Here is a 22,534-nt window from a genome sequence, read left to right as displayed (position 1 = left end):
ACTTGGAGCCTCCATATCTGGAGTCGAACGGGTTCGGTTCGCCGGTATGCCACTGTTGGGAGGGGATGGTCAACGCTTCATCTTCGCTGTCCGGCGCTGCTTCGACGCCGTTCTTCAACGGGACTCCCATGGGATTAGGGGCCGTCGGTTCCTGGGACTGGGAGTGGCTGTGGGCTGCTGCTTCCGCGCGACTACGACGGTTTGCGAGGGACTGGGATGACTACGTCGGGTTGGGTATCGCGTTTAGAGAGCGGGGTTTCTAGTTTCTTCTACCATGGCTGCGCTAGGTTACGACTACTGATATTTAGGAAATCAAATGGGGGTGGGACATGGTTTTTATACCTGACCCGATCCAACATCAACAACCAGGCCCATGCCTTTTACTGCACAAAAAAACCAACTCCATGCTACCACTCTCCACTACCGCGCTGGCTTAATAGCTGCGGCTCAACTCCATAATTTAACAACACACCACAGCTGGCTGCCCCCCATAACAACAAATTCCTGTGGGTTTTCCTGGTCACCTTTTCAATATGTTTTCAAAACACCTTGCACCCTTTTTCTATGAGTCTACACCATAATAATCCCAATAAATCTACACCCTCAACATTTTTAATGATATATCTCAAGGGTACTGCATCCTGGATCACCAAAGATCCAAAAAAGTGGTCTGGACCACTTGAAAAGTTTCCTATAGTTATATACTATGAAGATACTTATCAAGTTCAAGGTTATAACTGAATTTTTCCTACGAAGAACATTCAAAGTTTAAATTTTTAATATATTTATTATCAATTTATTACAATAAAACTTTTTATAATACCTATTAATAATAATCTTAACATATATTTTTAGAATATATATTAACTAAATTTTTTATTTTACTATTTTAATTTTATTAAACCAAGTCTACTTTAAATACATAAATTCTGTGCAGCTCATTAATTACTGGCTGTATAGCCCAACAACCTTATCAAAGGAAACCATCTCAAATAATGGACAAACATTGATCACATGTACCCTGAATAATTTAGAGGACATCTCCAGCAAATCAAAAGATTAAGGTAAAAGGTTAGGGGCGTTCAAATTTAATTCGATCAAAATTAAATCGTTTATTCAATTCAATCTAAATTGAAAATCGATTAAAACCACACTAATTTAGATTTGATTGGATTCTATTTTTTTCAAATCGCTTGATCGGATCGGTTTTTTCAAATCGCTTGATCGGATCGGATTTTGTCTCTACTATTCATAACCGATCCAATCAAATTCAAACTGTATAATGTGCTATAATATTATTATTTTATTATTATATTTACAATTATACTTATAACATGTTCAATTTGTTATATATTTTTATATTATTCATGTATTATTATTATTTAATAAATATAAATATTTTATGTTCAAAATATGATTTATTTATTTATTTATTTTAACTGACTTATAATTTTATTTTTATTGTTATGTTATCGTTGGCTTCTTAAAATATTGTTGAGACTTGTTATGTCATTATTGATTATTTAAAATGTGATGTTGAGACTTGTTATATGTTTTAATTTTTTTTAATTTACAAAACCGCAAATCCAATCCAATCCAAACTGCTTGAAATTGGATGAGATCGGATCGGATTTTTTTAAAAAAAAATCATCCAATCCAAATCGCACTACAAGTAAAATTAGTGTTCGGATTAAACGATTTTTTTACTCAAAACCGATCCAAACCGCACCGCGAACACTCCTAGTAAAGCCAGATACATTATTCATAAATCATAATGCCTTTTTTTTTTTCTGTCTAACCCATGATAACTTTTTGCTAACATGTTCAAGGTGACATCTATAATACAAAATAAAGATTTTATGACACTCGTTAAAATGCATACTCAGTCTCTCCTCATCACATTAGCTTATAAGAAAGTACGACTTCCATTTACAGTAATAATAAAGGAATCGGTAAAAGCCACTCTCATTTTTTATAACGTTACTCCTCATAATATTTTTACATTGTATATTTGTATAAATTTATAAAAAAAAATAATTAAAATAAGAGTGGCATTATCATTTCTCTATTAAGGGCCATATTTCTGAGAAAATGAATACAATAAAGGTGACCAAATCTTAAATCACTTCGAAGTCCTATGGAGATCCTTCAATGTAAAGCAGCATCATATACTTGAAAAGGTTTCCAATCTTGAAGAAAATTGTAGCCGTGATATTTTCTTATTCCATTTAGTATGCCCAGAGAAGTAAGGGAAGCCATCTATTGTGAAGGAAAAAAAGATGGCACTTTAGTATTTTGTTTGGCGCAAAGTGGGAGACAGAAATTGAAACAAGAATAAAACTCTAATTTAATTTGCACAAAGGTTAAAATTGAAATTAATTAATTGAAACGAGGATATTTTAAGTATAAAATGTTATTAAAGTTTCAGTGTTCATCTTTAAAAATTTCAGTCCTTTGTGTCTCTACTTTTTGGAGGTACTGAAATACTGAAATTTTAGAGACAGAGACAGAAATTTTAGTATTAGTCTCTGAGCCAACAAACATGATACTGAGTCTCAGTCTTTTAGTCTCTGTCTCAGTATCTCAAAACAAACACTACATTCGCGTGCTCCCTGACCCTGAGAATATGATAACTAAGCCTTCAAGGCTTCAACAGCCATGAATCAAAATTTTAAATGTTTTCTTTATATATGATATCCATATGCATGGAAGTATTCACCTTCTATGTGAATTGTTTCACCTCCAGGCCTTCTGATCTTTCTATCTATAAATTAATTGTTGAGGCATTATTCATCTTGTCTACTTTTCTAGGTACTCTAACACCCAAGCTCTTATTGTGTCATTCGATTGGGTTAGGTGTCCATAGGCACACAACTTTTGGATGCTCAAGTATCATATCTCTATGCTAGAGCTACTTAAAGCAAGATTATATGATTTTTTTTTTAAATGGTGTACACTTGTTAATTCCATCTATCTATTTTTCTATATCCAATGCAGCATTCTCATTTGTGATTTGTGAAACATTTAATAAGTTGTTCTTTAGCTGGAATTCTAATTCCTGCTCAACACTTAGTCCAGACACCTTAAGCACCGCCACGGTGAGAGAAATATTTATCTAACCTAGTGCATGCATGGAAAATAAAATAAAAAAGATAAAGAACAAGAAAAGGGAAAAAAAAAAAGAGCTTGAATCTTGGCATCTATCTCAAGATTATAAAAATATCACTAGATAACAAAATGCGTGGATTATTGTTAGATGTGCATGGATCCCATAGTTCTCTGTTGACTCTGTTACTTTCATAGCTATCATAAACAAAGACGAAATGATCCATAAACAAAGGCTGAAATAATTGCATGACCTGAAATAGAAAAATTCCACTATTCAGATTAGGAGATCCAACAGACATTAATAATCTAAAAGGGCAGCTCGGTGCAGAAGCATTCCGCGTTAACGCAAGATCCAAAGAAAGCCTGCATCCAAAGGGTATAATGTACGCAGCCTAACCTGATAATTAGATCCGTGGCTGTTTCCACGAACAGACATTAATAATCTATATTTAAAAATTAAAAAGACCAGAAAAGAAACAAGAGATGCACGCATACTACTAACTCCCACACTTTTGTCTACATACTATGCTATGCTATCTGCTAACTTGACACCTTGAAAAATTTTGCAAAAACACCACAGAAAAATCAACCATTTCCAAATAAGCATCTGGAGGCAGAAAGCTGTCTCACAAAACACGGGAGGCACAAGCCATCAACAGAAGTGACAAGCAGCCATTCTGCTTGTCTTCGGAAGAAACACTTACTGAAGATGCTCAATCATTCAAAGACTTCTGATTGCATTCAGCCGGAGGAAGACAACACCAGTTTCTATGCAAAGTGGATTCTCTGGTTGTTGATAATTGGTTGGTTTGGTATTTCTTTGTGGTATGATTGTTGGCTCATCTACTACAAAGGAAAGGTCAAATGGATAAAAGAACAAATTGCCATTCCTGAAAGCTCTGAGAGATGACCATTATCAACTTACTAAGGAAGCAGACAAGTTAAGATCGCGAGGCCGTGAATTCTGGGGTTCAGAAGATCTATCTGACATTAATCTGTGGCTAAGCAAGGAAGAAAGTCTTTGGGTAAATTCAACAAAGACACTGGTCAGTGATGCAGATGCCTGTATCAAAAACTACGAAAAACAGAGCCAAACATGGATTCCTGGTTGTTTTTCGGCTATCCTTAGATTGATACCCATCAGAGATGTTCTTCATCAAATAGATAGAGTTAAAACATTGGTGGAAGGTCATCTTGAAAATAAGGATAAAGATGCCAAGGACATCTATGACTCCATGCAGAAGTCACGGTTGAGGAATAGAAGTTTGCTGGATCAATATGCAGCTGAGGAGAGCCAAAAGACAGTCAAAACTGAAGACGACAAAGAAGATCAAAAGCAACGGAAGCCTTCTACTAGCCTTGATGAATTGATGAGAAAGAGCAATGATCTATTTTCAGGCATGGAAAAGAGACGGTCTGTACATCTGCTGCTTCCACTGCATGCTTTCACAAATGAATTAAGTCAGCTGCAGTTGGAAACTAACACAGAAAATCTCTGGAAAGGACAAGCTAAAATGCTAATTGCAGAAGCTGAAGTCCTCATCAGCACCTACTCATGGTGGGTATCACATTTTGGCAGCATAAGCAAAGCAACAACCCTATTAAAGAAATACTCCAATGGCATCCCCATAGTAGGGAGAATGTTTAAGAAATACTTCAATGGCATCCCCATTGTAACAACTCTATTCGAAGAGGACATGGAACGCATTGTCGATGAATTCCATAACCTCCTTGATACAAAGAGCAAATGGAAATTTGATTTCAGTGATAGCGATGCAATGGAGTCTGAATTACCATTTCAGAATGCAGATGATGATGAAATCACGTCAACTGTGAATAGCATCCGTATCAAGCTAGATGAAAGTGGCTCAAAGCAAGAGCCAATGAACTCGCTGTATCATCAATTAGAAGAAATGAATAAGGAGCTTCGGGGAAGGAGGGAAGAAACAGCTGTAAGAAAAGCATGTTTGGAGCACTTAAAGTCAATTAGTCAGGAGGTGGACCATTCAGTGTCCAATTTCCTAAAAGAGAAAATGAACAATCCGGAGCTTCAGCAAATATTAAAGGCAACGGATCTGCTTCAGAAAATAGTAAAAAATTGTTATACCAAGAGGCAGAACTCACCCTCAATTCCTGCTACGAAAAATGTTGCAAGAGAATTGGTCTCCAAGCTGACCACCAGCAGTGGTAATCTTTTGACACTTTCCATTGTGGGGATGAAGGGGGTGGGGAAGACAACTCTGGCAAAGGAAATCTTTTACAATAAAGATGTTATAAACCACTTCCCCATCCGTGTCTGGGTGGCCGATGGAGCTGCTTCCAAAGTAAAAGTTCTGCTGATGAAACAGGATGGAACCATAGACCACCAGGCATTGTCCATCACAGAGGTACGTGATCACTTGAAAGGGAAGCGAGGCCTTATTGTCCTGGATAACATCACAAAAAAGGATGATTTTGATCAATATAAAAAGGAACTGATATCAGAGACTGGAATGACAAATGGAAGCAGAATATTGCTTACAACACCCTCAAACAACATAGCTTCGTATGCTGACACATGTGGCGGCCCTCACCAAATTAGATTAATGACAAAAGACGAAAGTTGGGCACTGTTTCAGAAGGTGACCATGACTGTAAAGCCCAAAGAAAATTCTCAAGAGGAAAAGCTTGCCAAGAAAGTGGTGGGCAGATGCGGGGGCTTACCACTGCTTATTGTTTCTATTGGGTTTCTATTGTCAGTGAAAGGCAGCATTACAGAAGATAACTTGCGGCCACTGCTTCGTCAAATCAATCATGGCCATCAGAATATTCGATGGCTACAAGCTTGGGTGAATACCAATCAAGAACTGAATGAAACTTTGAGCGACTGTCTCTACTACATGACACTCTTCCCTGCAGACTTTGAAATCCCGGTCAGGAGATTAGTCAATCTATGGATAGCAGAAGGATTGGTGAAACAAAGGGATGACAACCAAGAAACATTAGAAGCCACAGCAGAAACATATTTAGAAAACTTGAACAAATGCAACATGATTCAAGCAGTGGCACTGAAGTCTAATGGGAATATTAATACATATCGCTTGCCAAGTATGCTCAGAGAGATCATTTTGGCTGACAAAACAAGCCATAGCCAGTACTCAGGTACACATGTAGAGCGGCGATTTGCCTACCGCTTTGATGATCGTGGTCTTGATGCAAATGCAGCAAATGTATTCAGCAAGAAAAAAATTCCCCTATCTGTTTTCTTCTTTGACAAACGTGAGGGATGTAAGCCAGGAGAACACATAGGGAGGATCCTCTCAACAGGCATCGCAAATGAGCAATTCATGGAAATCAGTGTTCTTGATCTAGAACGCATATTCAGACCACAGTTGCCAGATACTCTAGGTATGTTGATTCATCTCAAGTATCTTGGATTAAGATGGACTTACTTGGAGGAGTTCCCAACATTCATACGCAAACTAGAGAACCTGGAAACACTTGATGTAAAGCATACATGCATCCGTGTATTCCCCAGCTTCATCTGGAAATTGAAGAAATTGAAGAACTTATATCTGAACCAAGACTATCGCAGTAGACTTGAGGGTAGGCCAAGTGGAAACTTTCAGCATAATCTTTACAGATTATGGGGTGTGTTCATATATGGGAGGTGCCCTCTTCTTTTTGACTTTCAAAGGCTGAAGAATCTTGGGAAATTGAAATTGGCCTTCCAGTTAAAAGCAGAAAAACAAGATACACTAGCCAAGAAGATTGTGCAGCTGAACCAGCTTGAGTCGCTCAGACTTAGATCAGTAAATGAAATGGGTGAACCTGAAAAGCTAATATTGAGAGATATATCAAAGCTGGAGAAGCTCGCATCCCTGCAATTGTATGGGAAATTAGAAAATGGGCTTCGCATGAATCACCTCCCACAAAATCTTATTAATCTCACATTGTCAGCTTCAAAGCTGCAAGATGGTCAGGATCCTATGCAACTATTGCAGAGCCTGGAGAAGCTTGAGTCTTTGTGTTTCTATGCTGACTCTTATCATGGAAAAAGCATGCTTTGTAACCCAGGTAGCTTTCCAAAACTTCTAGTGCTAAGATTTTGGAATTTAAGGAATCTGGAGGAATGGAATGTGAAAGAAGGAGCAATGCCTAGCCTCAGGGAATTTGAAGCACGGTCATGTGAAAAATTAGCAGTTCCCAAAGGATTGAAGTACTTGGGGAATATTCAATTGATCAAGTTACATAAAATGTCAAACGCATTCATGAGAGAAATTTTGAGTAGTTATAAGAAGAAGATATTATCACCAGACGTTCGTATCTCACCCTTCAAGTAAAACAGGTACGTTTCCGACTCCCCACCCACTCTTCTCTCTGAATCTGTTCATAATAATACCTAACTTCTCACTCTAACTTGTCACAGGCTTCCTCTTGCTCTTCATTATTCGGATTTGTATCTGTCCAAAAAGCAGGCAAGAAGAGACTACTGTTTTGGTGAATCAGTATTTTCAGTTCTCCATGTTTCACCTCCTTCCCAGGCTTTGTTAGCTTTAAGAATAAGTGGAGGTTTCTTCAGTCATTAAGGCTTTCAATGTACTTCTCAAACTGCTGCACCATTATTTCTGTTTAATTTGGTTGTTATTTTTGAGATGTTGATCTACATGACTAAAAGGTCATGGAATAATATCTATATTATTGCATAGTTGCATTGCTATGTTGGAAGAGTTAAGGCAATTTCTTCGTTTACAAGTTTGTATTATCTTATTGATGAAATTACTAGAGGATTTAGAAATATCATGGATTGCATTGTTATCCACGAGTTATTAAAAAATACTAATGATAATATCAGCAACTTATATCTTAATGATAAATTTTTTGAATGTTTAAAATGTGAACGGAAGAGAAGGTAAGGGTAGGGAATGAAGCAAAAGTTACCAAAACCAAATTCTCTATTTTACCTAGATAAACCTTGCTGTTCTTTCAAGGAGATAAAGTAATTTCTATCAACTCCACCGGGATAGGAAGCCAATGTATCAATGTATTTATGTATTGAACATACGAAAGAATGTAACTTTTAAGATGATTCAAATAAATTATTTACTATTTGAAAAGGTATATAATGGGAAATGGAAGAAGTTTGGTGCACGACCTTTTCTTCTTTGAAAACATACTTCAACATATATAATCCATAAATAACTATATTTTCCTATTTCCAAGACTTATTCTGGACCTCTTAGTTAAAGTATAAGGTACTTCCATTTTGACTAATTTTACATTTATTATTATTACACATATACCCTGGCCAGTAGACAGTCAAGGCCAACTGCCAACCGACTGTCGACCAAGCCCCAACTGATACCACTGACCACCATCCAACCCTGGCCGACTGTCGGCCAACCTCAAGCGGCCAGTGTCACATCAACAGCGGCGGAGGATTATGTAAATAATTGAAAAGTAAATGATAAAAATGTAAAATCGTACTCTTAAAATCAATTCAGTTCTAAGTAATTTATTATCCAAACATAAACTTGATTTGTATTCTCAATTTATGTCATTTATCCCAAACACAATATTTAATTAACATTCAATTCAATTCTAAATATTTTTTTCCAAACACACCCAGAGAGAATCATCAAAATACCTCCTTATTCCAGTTTCTCATTAACACAATAACTGCACACTGTACCCAGAAACAACCTTCATCTTTTGGCAAGCCTCAACAGTAACAACCCAAAACCAAGAGATGGAGGGGAGATGACTAATTACACACTACTAGGCACATTCAGCCTTTCTTCTTCCTTCACTTTCCGGCACTTTAAAGATGACAAAGATTGCTACAACAAGGATGGAGGAGTGGTGTGACACAGTCAATAAGGAAAACAGCTACAACAAAGATGGCATGACAACAGAGAAGTTGATGTGGCAACCTTGTAGGGTTCTTCAAGGGCAGCCACAAATTCTTCTCTTTTCTGTTGGCCACTTGTTAAAAGGATATGACAACAACAAAGCCATATCCCATCAGATGGAACTGACTATATGAATTATAAGGGTTTTCATGTCTTCTGGTAACATATATATAGATTTGAACCGTTAAAATGAATCTGAATCTCCTTTGGTCTCATCAGTAGTTATTGACCAGAAAATATGTGACTGACAAAACAGGAGGAGTGTAAGAAAGGATAAGATAGAATCCGGAGGAAAGGAGACAAAGATGATTGATTTTATGTAGTTTAACATTTAAGCTTCCAACCACCTTTTCCAATTTAGGGATCACAATCTATAAGCATCTATAGTATTTCATAGGCAACTCTAATCATTGTTGCATCATTATGTCACCTATGCTATCAATCTGCATATATTTTGATTCTTTCTTTCCCTTTTCCCATCACTTAATTAGGCAGCATTTTTTAACTCCTGTTTCATAATTAAATGATAACATGAATCAAACTGGAGAGGGAATTTTCTTTTTTCTTTTTTTTTTTTTTGGGCCAAATCCTTGCAGATCTTAGATTTCAATGACTATCTAGAAGAGAATAAAAGATGCCAATTTTTTATTAAGAAAAGTTTAACCACTAAGTTATTGCAGATGTGGTACAGAAAAGCAATTATATATTTTAATCAGAAAATAGACGTGCACAACATGAAGAATTATAAGAAGATTGTCTATCTACCTTTTGACTATTAGGATAAAGGTAAATTTAAAATGAACTTTGCGTACTTCTATCTGAGCCGCAATGGAGAGAATCAAACTCTTCTCTTAAAGCCTGGATTTTGGACTTTGTGGCTCCCTAGACCATTGTGGAGGAAGTATCTTATATTCCTGTGTTGGTTCAGACTTCTCACTTTCATCTTCACCTAGAACATCTTTAGAAAATGCATTTGGATTGGCCTTGATGCAGCTCTGCAGGGCGACAAATGGACTTACGCAGTCTGAGCCCTACAAAAGAGGATTGCATTTCATACATCAACCCTTGTCAATAATATATAAATTAAAAAAATTTTGAATCTTGACCATTTGCACAAAATAATGAAATTCAAGACAAAAACATATAAGTTCACAATTAAAATGGGGTTCAACAATTATGCATGTACGTGATGTACCCAATGTGTTTCTGCAAGCCTCACATGACATCAGCAATATGAAGAGCCCAAATTAAATACATAAAGCCTAGAGTTTAGATTCACTTCTCACCTACTAACGTTAAAGATATTGTTGATCATCAAAAAATGCTATGTGCATACCAAAAATGAGCTACCAAATTAGCCATCATGTATTTGTGTATGAATGAATACATGTATTGTTTAACTCATTTTTAATGTGTATTTTGTATTTCAACATGTATTTTATACAGGTAGCCGATTTTTGTATACATCTAGCATAGTTGATATATCATACTTATCACAGGCTCTTATATTTAAAAGAAACAAAAATCATAACTGAAGAAAAATGCTTATTTATTCAACACTAAATAGTTCTAATAAAATCTGGTTAACATGTATATCGCTACTAATTGCAATTATATGGATTATCATTATCATAATACTAACAATAAAATATACGGCCGAAAACAAATTATATGATGATAACTAATTACTGTCACATTAACCGCAAAACACACTTTGTTAATTCCAAACTTGTACATCCTCAACCAATGTAATCAACTAAACAAAGCTCTAAAAAGGAATAAAAAACAATTAAATAAAATGGCACAAACTATGAAGTAATAAATACATCATTACAAGCTAACAGGGTTACTTAGACCTGGTTTGTAAGTTACTTAGATTTATATAGGAATACATATATGACAGACATGTTTGGAACTTACCTTTTCTTCAGCAGTGCTCTTTAGAAAACAGAGAAACGCCTCCGAGAACTGGAAGCCGCAGGGACCAGTTCGCAAGTCAGCAATGCAAGGACATTCTAGAGCTCTCTGAGCCTTTGCCTCAATAGACTGAACAGAAAAAAAGTTACACAAAAGAGGGCACAATTTTCAACACTTCCATTCGCTCATTGGCATGTCAATTCATGAGATTATCATGTACAAACCTCTTCAGTGTCATCGTTGTTTCCATATGCCGCAGCTTCTGTAACAAAACGAACGAAGACACAGCTTTAAGGCATTTACACAAACAGTTGAAAGGCATAAAAGAACAATAAAATAGAGAGAGTGCAATCAATGAACGAAAAAGTGAAAGAACCTGCAAGAACGGAATCGAGGGAAGTGGAATTAGAATTGTTCGAGGTTGAGGTCTGGGTTGAGGTTTGGGTTTGGGTTTGGGTGACGTGTGCCGCAGCTTCGGCGCTTTGAGCTAGACCCATGCTCTGAAACTTGATTGACGATTAGTTATCGCAGTTGAGTTTGAATAACCACCTTCCTTGAATCCTTGTTAGCTCTGTTTGGAAAACACAAGTATTAGAATTCTATTCAGAATTGGATTCTTTTTCTTATTTTAAAATTTAAAAAATATATAATTTAAATTTTTGTGAGAATTTTAATTCTCAACTTTAAGCCAAAAATAAATCAGATCGAAATAAGTTTAATTTATAAATTTAACCTAGTAAAATTTATATTTAAAGTTAAAATATCTAAATTAATTCTAATATAATTTAATTTTTTAAATATATTTATTTTTCTCTCCTTTTTTTCTTTTCGTTTATCGAGGGTAACATAATAATATTATGTAAATTTTAACATTTTTTAAAATTTATTTGTTCTAAATTTAAAAATTGATGTGAGAACTGAAATACAAATTAATTCGTTTTAGAATTCAATCCAATTAATCTCATTAAAGTTTCAAAACACACCGTGTGTTTCCTTTCACTTTCCTCGAAGCAACGCTCGCTTCATTTGCCTCCTTGCAATCCACAAGTTGAGGAGAAATGATATAGAAGTAACATTTTTTGGAGTTTTTTGGGCGAGTTTTTGAGATAGTATTTTTTTAGTTTATTTTTTAAAAAAAATTAGAAAAAATAAAAGTAATTTGATGATTAGATATGAGATAAACATTTTTTTATTTATAAATTATATTTAAGTATAATAACATAAAAATAATTATTTTTTATTATGTTAAAATATTTTTTAATATTTTTTTAAACAAAGATATAAATTATAATTTTTAAAAAATATATTTTTATTTTTTAATATTTATATTTTTATTATTAAATTTTTTTAAATATACTAAAAATAAAAAAATTATTAAAAATATTTTTTTAACAGTTTAATGATACTCAAATAAATTCTTTATTCATATTAGTTAATATTTTGTTTAAAATTTGTGATGTAAATATAAATTATTTAATCTTATTCTCGTGTATTATTGTATGAGTATAAAACTCCAGTCTTTTGAGATTAAAATTTAATTGGATCAATTTTAAAAAGTTATCCAAAATCCTGTTAAATTCATGTCGACAATTGTGTAGAAAAAGTATATAAAAATGTGATCCAATTTATATAATTTAGAGAAAAGAATAAATAGGTATATGACTTTTTGTTTCGCGGACATTTTCGTTTCTAACTATTTGAAAATATTTTTAAATCCCTCACCTCCTTAAAAGTTTGACGGATTAGTCCCTCCGTGCAAATACTTCCGTCAAACTCTGTCAAACTCAACGGAAAAATTTGACGTCACTCCCGTTCTGATGACCTAGCATTACGGCTGCACACGTGGCACATTAGTGGAAGGGTAATTTTGAAAACTGGACAAAAAAGTCTCCCTCCCTCATCCAACAAAATCAACCGACCGACGACCCCCTCAACACCACCATTAACTTTCTCCTCCACCTCAATCACACCACCAAAACCAACCGCCACCTCCGCGGCAGCAGCAGCAACAACAATCTTCGGTAGTACTATATCCCGTCGTCGCATTAATGAGTCCCACAATTCCATTTGTACCCTCGTCCCCGTGGCAATCCAATCCCATCCCTCAGCTCCATCACCATCACCATCATCAACAACAACAGAACCATCTTCAGCTTTTTTGGCCACATTCTCTCTCTTACCCGTAAAATCTCTTCGAGTTGACTCATAATCCGTTTGCCCCTCCTCCTGGTGTACCCCAAACCTAAACCCTAACCCCAATTCCCAACTCCAACATTGGAATCAACGATCTTAGGAGATTAGGATTTTCAGTCAAAACTGTCGCTACTATTACTACTAATATAAGCAATAACAGCAACATTAAAGTTGATGCTTTTTGTTCAGTAGCAGGAGCTGAAGCTAAAGTTCAGGTTTGATCTTTGCCTAATGACACTTTTGCTCATAAAGTTTCACTTAATGGGGTGGTGGATTCGTTGTTGTACTTAAAGTTGAACAATGGAAACTTAAACTTCCATGTTAAACTGCATAAACAAGGTCCAAATTTTTTAAATTCTGCTGCGAATTTATATGTTGTTGAACAAGATAGGAGAGGGATTGAGAGGAGGAATAACAACAACAACATAAATATTAATAACAATAGTTTTCATGGTGGTGGAAGGAATCTTAGGTTTGAGACTAGTACGCCAGGGTTTGGGAACAAGCAAAGGGGAAAGGGTCATTGGGGCTCTACGGGGAGAAGGAAGGGTTCAGAGGTTGAAGATGATCGAATGATGCCTGTTGATTCTGGGGGATTGGGTGGTAGGATTGAGGGTATGCACCCTAGGAAGGAAAATTTTAGGATGGTGTCTGGTGGGAGAGGGAGAGGGACTTTTTTGTCCAATTTTCAAAACTACCCTTCCATTAATGTGCCACGTGTGCAGCCATAACGCCAGATCATCAGAACAGAACCACGTCAGACTTTTTTGATGAGGAATAAGTTTACATAAATTAAGTTTACATGTGGTATCAGAGCATGTGTTTTGAAAGTATGTGATTTTCTCTAATTTATTATGATGTTCACTATGTTTCAGATTAATTATTTATAATTGAATTTTAATTGAGTTTCAATTTCATGCCATCAAAACTACATATTTATGGTTGTATATATTCTATATGTTTTCTTTTGAATATTTTAATTTGACCATAAATTATACTCATGTATGAATTTAATTTTGAGTTTATGTTTAGTGATGATGACAATTATGAAATTATTTTGAATACGTAATGTATTCTAGTTTTATGAAAAGTCTATAAATATTTTATTTATAGTATTAAATTTATTTCGACTATTTACTGCTTGTGTACACCAAAGTGACCAAGTTATAACGTAAAATGCCAGTATAGTTAATAATGTGTTAATTAATTTTAGAATTAGATTTACCCAAAGAAAATCTCTTCTATTATTAATAGACTTGAACGAGAAAATTTATTATTCTTGGGTCAGATATATGTATTGTCCAAAGATGGTATATGTATTTGGTAGAGAATTTTAATCTTCAAGTATGATAAATATGGCATTTATTTTGTATGTTAGTATATTATAGAATTTTACCCAAAGGTGAACTATAATATGCTTTGTTATGTTCTATAATCTGAGTAGATAATAAAATTAAAATTAATATGAGCATTGTATAATTAAATGACAGGTATTTCAATTCATTCACAAGCTTCATCTGTTACCATGTTTAATGGCTTAAACTTCTCTGAATGGAGTGAACAAGTGAAGTTCCATTTAAGTCTTTTGGATCTTGACTTGTCACTTTTGGAATAAAAACTCATTATCACTGATAATAATGATGAGAATGAAAAGTATGCACTTAAGACATGGAAGCGTTCTAGCAGATTAAGCCTTATGTTTATGCAAATGACTACTGCAAGCAATATTAAGACTACCCTTCCACAAACAGAAAGTGCTAAAGAATATCTTACGTTTGTGGAAGACCGTTTTCGTTCTACTGATAAGTCACTTGCTAGTACATTAATGTCACAGCTCACGGTCATGAAGTTTGATGGGTCTAAGAGCATGCAAGAGCATACTATTGAGATGACTAATATTGCTGCAAAATTAAAGTCACTGGGTATGGCAGTTGATGACTCATTTATGATGCAGTTCATTCTGAACTCACTACCTTCTGAGTATGGAGCTTTTCAAATTAATTATAATGTCATGAAGGAAAATGGGACATTAATGAATTGATTGGAAAGCTCATACAGGAAGAAAATAGACTTAAAAATTGTGGTGGTCATTCTATCAAATTGGTTCAAGGAGCTGGCAAATCAGAAAAGAAATTAAAGACAAAACCCAAGAATTTTAAGAAGAAAGGACATGCTAATGCAAAACAGTGTCATTTCTATAAGAAGGAAGGACATTTCCAAAAGAATTGTCCTAAACGTAAGGCATGGTTCGAAAAGAAAGGTATATCTGAAACATATGTATGTACTTATGAATCAAATTTGATTGATATTCCTCATAATTCTTGGTGGCTTGATTCTGGTGCTATAACTCATGTATCTAATGTAATGCAGGGATTCCTTACGATCCAAACCACAAGCCAAAGTAAGATATTCCTCTACATGGAAAATCGTGTGAAAGCACCAATTAAAGGAATAGGAACTTATCGTTTGGTGTTGGATACAAGCTTTCATTTAAATTTACCTAAGACTCTTTATGTACCTTCAATGTCTAGGAATTTGATTTCTGTTTCAAAGTTGGACAATTGTGGTTTTTCTTTTAATAGTGGACATGGTTGTTTTAATTTATTTAAAAATTCTAATATTTTTGGTTATCGTGTTTTAATTGATGGCTTATATAGATTAAAACTTCTTGATCAATTTTCTGAATCCTTGCTTATTGAGTACCAGAATGATGTAGTTAGGCCAAATACACCTAAAGAAAGTTCTGTATTCTTGTGGCGTAAATGCTTGGGTCACATATCCAAGGAAAGAATAGAAAGATTAGTAAAGAATGAGATTTTACAAAATCTAAATTTTACTGATCTTGGTTTATGTGTGGATTGTATTAAGGAAAAACAAACCAAACAAAACAAGAAAGGTGCCACAAGAAGTAGTCAACTTCTTTAAATTATACACACTGATGTATGCGGACCTTTTGATGCTCCATCTATTGGTGGAGAAAAATATTTCATCACTTTTATTGATGACTTTTCACGTTATGAATATGTCTATTTGCTTAAAGAAAAGTCTCAAGCAGTTGATGCTATTGAGATTTATATTAAAGAAGTTGAAAGGCAATTAGACAAAAAGGTAAAAGTTGTTAGGTCAGATAGAGGTGGTGAATATTATGGAAAACATAATGAAACAGGACAATGTCCTGGTCCATTTTCAAAACTTCTAGAAAGACATGGCATATGTGCACAATACACAATGCCATACACACCGCAACAAAATGGTGTGGCAGAAAGGCGTAATCGAACGTTAATGGATATGATTAGAAGTATGATGAGCAATTCTTCTTTACCCAAATTCTTGTGGATGTATGCATTAAAGACTGCCATGTATTTACTAAATAGAATTCCTAGTAAAGCTGTTCCAAAGACTCCTTTTGAGTTATGGACTAATAGGAAACCCAGTTTATGGCATTTACATGTTTGGGGTTGACCAGCAGAAGCAAGAATATTTAATCCACAAAAAAAGAAATTACATTCTCGAACAGTGAGTGGCTATTTTATTGGCTATCCAGAGAAGTCTAAAGGGTATATTTTTTATTGTCCAAACCATAGTCCAAGAATTGTAGAAACTGGTAATGCAAAATTCTTTGAAAGTGGTGAAGTTAGTGGGAGTGAAAATCATCAAAATGTAGAAATAAAGGAAATTAAAGTTAATGTTCCTATACAAGTTAGTGTTCCTTTATCCACACCTACTCAAAGAGTTGTTCCAACTATTGTTGAACACATTAATAGTAATGAACAAGATTTGAATGATAATGCTCCCAATGAAGAAATTAACTCACAAATATCAAAAAGAAATGAGTCTCAAGAAATGCCATTGAGGAGATCTCAAAGGAAAAGAAAGTCAGCTATTCCAAACTATTATGAGACTTATTTACAAGAAGAAGATATTGGAATATCTAAAGATCCAGTTTCATTTACACAAGCCATAAATAGTGATGATTCAGAAAAATGGATTGATGCCATGAAAGAAGAGTTAAAATCCATGGAAGATAATAAAGTTTGGGATATTGTTGCATTGCCAAAAGGTGCTAAATGTATTGGTTGTAAATGGGTCTTCAAAGTTAAGCGAGACTCAAAAAGCAATGTTGAACGATATAAAGCTAGACTTGTTGCTAAGGGATTTACTCAAAAGAATGGTGTTGATTATAAAAAAACATTTTCACCTGTTTCTAAGAAAGATTCATTGCGTATCATTATGGCACTTGTAGCTCATTATGATTTAGAGTTACATCAAATGGATGTAAAAACTGCCTTTCTGAATGGTAATCTTGATGAAGAAGTTTATATGGATCAACCTGAAGGTTTTCCAACTGAAGGAAAAGATCGTATGGTGTGTAAACTTAAGAAATCAATATATGGACTAAAACAAGCCTCACGACAATGGTATATTAAGTTTAATAATATCATTCTTTCTTTCGGTTTTGAAGAAAATGTTGTTGATGTATGCATATACCGAAAGGTCAGTGGGAGTAAGTTTATCTTTCTAGTCTTATATGTTGATGATATTTTGCTTGCAACAAATAATTTGGGAATGTTGCATGAGACTAAAGAATATCTTTCTAGAAACTTTGAAATGAAAGATATGGGAGAGGTATCCTATGTAATAGGAATTGAAATTTTTCGTGATAAATCACAAAGATTGTTAGGATTGTCTCAGAAGGCCTATATAAATAAAGTTCTAGAGAGGTTCAACATAGAAAAGTGTTCCGCAGGAATTGCACCAATTCAAAAAGGGGACACATTTAGTCTTATGCAATGCCCAAAAAATGACATAGAACGGAAGTAAATGGAAGGAATTTCATATAGTTCTGTAGTGGGAAGTCTTATGTATGTGCAAACATGCACAAGACCGGACATTAGCTTTGCAGTAGGAATGCTTGGAAGGTATCAAAGTAATCCTGGAATGGATCATTGGAAAGCTGCAAAGAAGGTTTTAAGATATCTTCAAGGTACAAAGGATTATATGCTCATGTACAAAAGGTCTAGCCAATTATAAGTAATTAGTTATTCAGATTCAGATTTTGGCTACTTATTCTTATTTGGAGAAGCTGCCATATCATGGAAAAACTCCAAGCAAAGCGTTGTGGCAACATCTACTATGGAGGCAGAATTTTTAGCATGTTTTGAAGCTACAAATCAAACTTTATGGCTGCGAAATTTCATTTTAGGACTTGGCATTGTTGACTCAATTGCTAGGCCATTAAAAATTTATTGTGATAATTCTGCAGCAGTATTTTTCTCAAAAAATGATAGATATTCTAAAGGTGCCAAGCATATGGAAATAAAGTACTTTGGCATTAAAGAAGAAGTTCGTAAACAAAGAGTGTCCATAGAACATGTTAGAACAGAACTTATGATTGCTGATCCATTGACTAAAGGATTGCAACCAAAGACATTTAAGGAACATGTACATAGAATGGGTCTTGGTTCTTCTGAATGATGCTAACACTCTGAGCTCACTATGTTTATTTATGTATTTTCTGAACATTGATAGTTTGTTGTTTCTAGTTAAAGTAATATTATTTTGAGTTATAACATAATGATCTAGAAACTTTATGGGATCGATATGAAATTGTGTTATTTATGTAGCTTGTGTAGTAAGATGCTAGTGGTTGTAGTATATGGAAGGAAATGTGTTTCATATTAAATGCATGACTGCCATAACTCACACAAAGTATTTTACCATATTAAAGCAATTATGTAACGTGTGAAAATATAATTACACTTAGGCCAAGTGGGAGAATGTTGGAAGTTTATTGTAATTTAAACTTCTGTGGTGGCCTAATTGTAATTATCTATAAACTATTAATGATTTAATCTCATCCGTTAATTCTAATGTTTGATGGACGCATTAGATTTAAAGATAATAACACATAAAAGGTGGTCCTCTCTCTGCCTCTATACATGATGTTTTTTTTACGGTTTCCACTCACTGAAAATATTGAGAAACTGTCATCCTGATGAACGTCTGCAAGAAAGGAAAGAGAGAGAAACCAGTCTTGAAGTTCAACTCTACTGTAACCAAAACTCTTCTAAATCAGTCTTGAAGTTCAATTCTATCATAATCAAAACTTATTATGGCAACCAATCCAAGTATGAAAATCACAACTTTTAAGATCCTAGTTAATGCTTCCGCTAAAATAAGTTTACATAAATTAAGTTTACAGGAGGTATTTGCACGGAGGGACTAATCTGTCCAACTTTTAAGGAGGTGAAAGACTTAAAAGTATTTTTAAATGGTTAGAGACAAAAATATCCGTGGGACAAAAAATCAGGGACCTATTTGTCCTTTTCACTATAATTTATTTGAAACAAATTCAATTCAATCTAATCTAATCTTTTGTGATTATGATCAATATATTATTTTAGTATAGATTTGATTAGATTCAATTGAATCGGCCATTTGTGATTTTGATCTTATATTGAAACCGTCCACATATCCATTGAGACGCTCATGATGATATTGAAACATGAAAACCTTAATATAAACAGAATAATACAATAGAATAGTAAAATAGATGGTAGATGAGATAAGTCTCAAAGTAGTCTTTGAAGTTGCACTCGAGTTTTATAGTAGTCCCTGAACTTAAAAGTTACCCATATTCATCCCTGAAGTTGCATTCCGAGACTCAGATTCGTCCTTCCGGCATATTCCGTCTACCTGACACCACCGGAAAGCTAATCTGGACTTCTCCGTGACACGCTGGCCAGGTAACGGCTAGTTGACGTGGATTAGTAAACTTTTATGGTGCAATTTGGTCCTTAAATCAAAATTAAAAATTTTAATCCCCAAATTTAATCATCATTCTCTTCTCTATAGTAATCCCTCTTTTCTCTACAGGCATAGATCTTCATATCCCAAATTCACAAGATTTTTCTTTTTGTTTATTTTTAGTTGAAGTTGATGTTTCAGTGGCTAAGAGAAGGGGGGTTGAATCCAATGTTCTGAAAACCGGTTCGAACCGGCCGGTCAAACCGGTCGAACCGTGAACCGGACGCTGAAGCGGTTCGGATAATAAGAAAAACCGCAGAATTTGAATATCGGCGTTGAACCGACGAACCGGCCGGTTTTTTAACCTTGCAGCAAAACGCCGCCGTTTTGTGTTTTGGGAACCCTAATTCCCTTTTCCCCTTCGCAGCTCCCACTTTCGTCCAGCACTCCAGCTGCTCTGCACTCCATCGTCCCACAGAAGAGTGAAGACAGAGCAACACCCACGACTCCACGAGGCCGCCACGACCCACCACAGTTCAGCATGGGTCAGACTTCAGAGAGAGTGAGACTGTGAGAGACATAGAGAACGCCTGAAGCCCTCAACGCACTCACCTCCGTCGCGCCTTCAGCACCGTCACGCCGTCAGCTCCGTGGCGCCATTGGGTCCGTCGCGCCTTCAGATACCTCACGTAGTCAGCACCGTCCGCCGTCAACTCCGTCGCGCACTCAGCTCCGTCGCGCCCTCAGCCACTTCGCATGTCACCTCCGTCGAGCTCTGCCTCTGAGAAAGCAATAGAGAAGCGTTGAAGCGTTGAAAAAATTAAAGCCTGAAGTCCTTCGAGCTCTGAGAGAAAGCAATAGATTTCCTCATTTCCAGGTAAATTTTAATTTAGTGATTCTGATTCTGATGAACTGAACTCTGATGAACTGAATTCTGATTCTGATACTGATTCTGATGAATTGAACTCTGATGAACTGAACTCTGAGTCTCTAAAACTGTTATGAACTGATATAGTGATATGTGAACTCTGTGAACTCTGATGAAACTGTGATGAAATATGAACTGATTTTGTGAAATCTGATTGTGTTAACTTTGATTTTGTGACATGATTTTGTGAAATCTCATTGTGTTAATTCTGATTTTTTGAACCTGAGATGTTGTTTGTATACTCTGATTTTGGAATTTGGATATTGTTTGTTCATTTGTTGTGAACTTGAGAGTTGAGATTATTGGGTTGGATTGCTGGTAATATTTAGGTATGGAAGAAAGTATCAACCAAGACATACCTAGGAATAATAATGCTGAAAATAATTCTGCTTCGAATAAACGTTCTCTTCCTCCGCGAGTAACGAAAATCAATCACAAACTTGTAGTGTTCGGGGGAAAACTCATCCTGCTTGGAGATACGTTGCTTTACAGAATATAAATGGAAAACCGCATTACCAATGCTTATTTTGTCTGAGTACTTTTGGGGGCGGGGGAATTAATAGAATGAAAAAGCATTTGGCGAACTTGGATTTTGATGATTGATGACAAACTTGGATCATTTTGATGCTGCTATGTTATGTTTGATTGGTTGTTTGTTGACTTTTGAACTTTGAATTTGTATTTGAATGAGATTATAACATTTGGTTTATGTAGTACTTTTAATTTGAATGATATTTTAAAGTTTAGATTAGACTATAATTATATTTTCATGTGCTTATTTATATTATATTTATTATTTTATTATAAAACGGTTTTTACGGTTCAACCACGATCAAACCGGTTGAACCTATGAACCAGTGAACCAGTGCCTAGAGCGGTTCGATGACCGGTTCGATTTTCAGAACCTTGGTTGAATCTTAGCCCCCCTTTTTTCTTGATAACACTTGCTGACCTTTAAGACCAATTCAGGAAACTTCTTTTCTTTTTATCTCGTGACTAGCCACGAGACTTTTTCTTTTGTCTCGTCCCCAGCCACGAGACTTTTCTTTTTGTCTCGTCAATTGACACGAGATAATTTTTGGTTTTTGCTCCTGTGCAGTAGAAACAGGAATGGAGTAGGAAAGAGAGAAAGTTACACCCAGATATATCCTGGTTCAGCTGCTAAGTGCAGTGCAGCCTACATCCAATCTCCACCACAAACATGATGGAATTTCACTATAATCTTCCAGATTACAAACTGTAAAGTGCTAACCCAACTTACAAGGGGATTCCCACAGAATCATGAAACACAACATAGATGAACAAAGGAACTCTTAAGACATCTATGGCTTTTTCTTTTAATTTTGCACTCTCTGCCTTTTTCCGCTCTATGGCTTTTTTATACAAACCTCACTGTTTGCCTTTTTCCATGAGACTCAAGACATGACAAAATTAAACAGAAAATTACTAAACAGAATACATTAAAGGAGAAGAAAATCTGTAAGCTTAGGTAGCTCTGAGAATCCTATGCCTTGCACTCTCACTGCTTACTTCTAACTCGTTTCTTCAAACCGTGACTGTTCACTCTTTTTATAGAAGAAGGAAGCCTCCACACTTGAAGCCAAAACCCAAGCTTAACTTCTTTTCCTTCACACATAACCGGTTCGGCCACACAGAGAGAGAAGAGATAACCATGTAAAAACCAACATGCAATTACCTCTAATCCTTCCTTGATCATCACTCTTCATCAATCTGAGCTCTCCATCCTTGG

The 22,534-nt window shown here is 35.2% G+C and overlaps 2 protein-coding genes across 7 annotated transcripts; one reads left to right on the top strand and one right to left on the bottom strand.

Annotated features, from left to right (window-relative positions):
- Nucleotides 1-128: 128 nt before the first annotated feature.
- On the top strand, nt 129-7,676 carry LOC110266765 (putative disease resistance RPP13-like protein 2). The gene is made up of 4 exons (XM_088498750.1): nt 129-234; nt 2,998-3,098; nt 4,038-7,426; nt 7,517-7,676. Exons 1-4 carry the CDS (start codon nt 129-131, stop codon nt 7,674-7,676), a joined length of 3,756 nt encoding a protein of 1,251 aa, XP_088354876.1.
- MIA40 (Cox19-like CHCH family protein) lies at nt 2,067-11,523 on the bottom strand. Of its 6 annotated transcripts, none has more exons than XR_015900125.1 (6): nt 11,293-11,523; nt 11,141-11,178; nt 10,920-11,045; nt 9,812-10,030; nt 5,233-5,534; nt 3,209-5,129 (listed from the first exon to the last, which is right to left on the bottom strand). XR_015900125.1 is itself a non-coding variant. In XM_088500474.1 (5 exons), exons 1-4 carry the CDS (start codon nt 11,411-11,413, stop codon nt 9,851-9,853), a joined length of 465 nt encoding a protein of 154 aa, XP_088356600.1. In that variant the 5' UTR covers nt 11,414-11,523; the 3' UTR covers nt 2,067-2,259; nt 9,812-9,850. The 6 variants fall into 6 exon arrangements, 4 of the variants coding, with proteins under 4 accessions (XP_088356600.1, XP_020966219.1, XP_088356599.1 ...); XR_015900126.1 differs by having other exon boundaries at nt 3,209-3,359; XM_088500474.1 differs by lacking the exons at nt 3,209-5,129; nt 5,233-5,534 and adding an exon at nt 2,067-2,259.
- Nucleotides 11,524-22,534: the final 11,011 nt, after the last annotated feature.

The sequence above is a fragment of the Arachis ipaensis genome, chromosome B9 (assembly GCF_059453495.1).
Source record: "Arachis ipaensis isolate K30076 ecotype BB chromosome B9, ASM5945349v1, whole genome shotgun sequence".
NCBI lineage: Eukaryota > Viridiplantae > Streptophyta > Magnoliopsida > Fabales > Fabaceae > Arachis > Arachis ipaensis.
The sequence above is the reverse complement of the archived record's forward strand: the minus strand, read 5'-3'. Positions and strand labels throughout refer to the sequence as shown.

What these genes read in the sequence shown, in the direction of transcription:
- LOC110266765 (XM_088498750.1), top strand. Translation starts at nt 129, where the DNA reads ATGGGATTAGGGGCCGTCGGTTCCTGGGACTGGGAGTGGCTGTGGGCT. An exon ending in GGATGACTACGTCGGGTTGG is followed by an intron (nt 235 to 2,997) that starts GTATCGCGTTTA and finishes TATCCAATGCAG; the next exon opens with CATTCTCATTTGTGATTTGT. An exon ending in ACACCTTAAGCACCGCCACG is followed by an intron (nt 3,099 to 4,037) that starts GTGAGAGAAATA and finishes CAACTTACTAAG; the next exon opens with GAAGCAGACAAGTTAAGATC.
- MIA40 (XM_088500474.1), bottom strand. Translation starts at nt 11,413, where the DNA reads ATGGGTCTAGCTCAAAGCGCCGAAGCTGCGGCACACGTCACCCAAACC. An exon ending in CCTCGATTCCGTTCTTGCAG is followed by an intron (nt 11,179 to 11,292) that starts GTTCTTTCACTT and finishes GTTTTGTTACAG; the next exon opens with AAGCTGCGGCATATGGAAAC. An exon ending in ACAACGATGACACTGAAGAG is followed by an intron (nt 11,046 to 11,140) that starts GTTTGTACATGA and finishes TTTTCTGTTCAG; the next exon opens with TCTATTGAGGCAAAGGCTCA.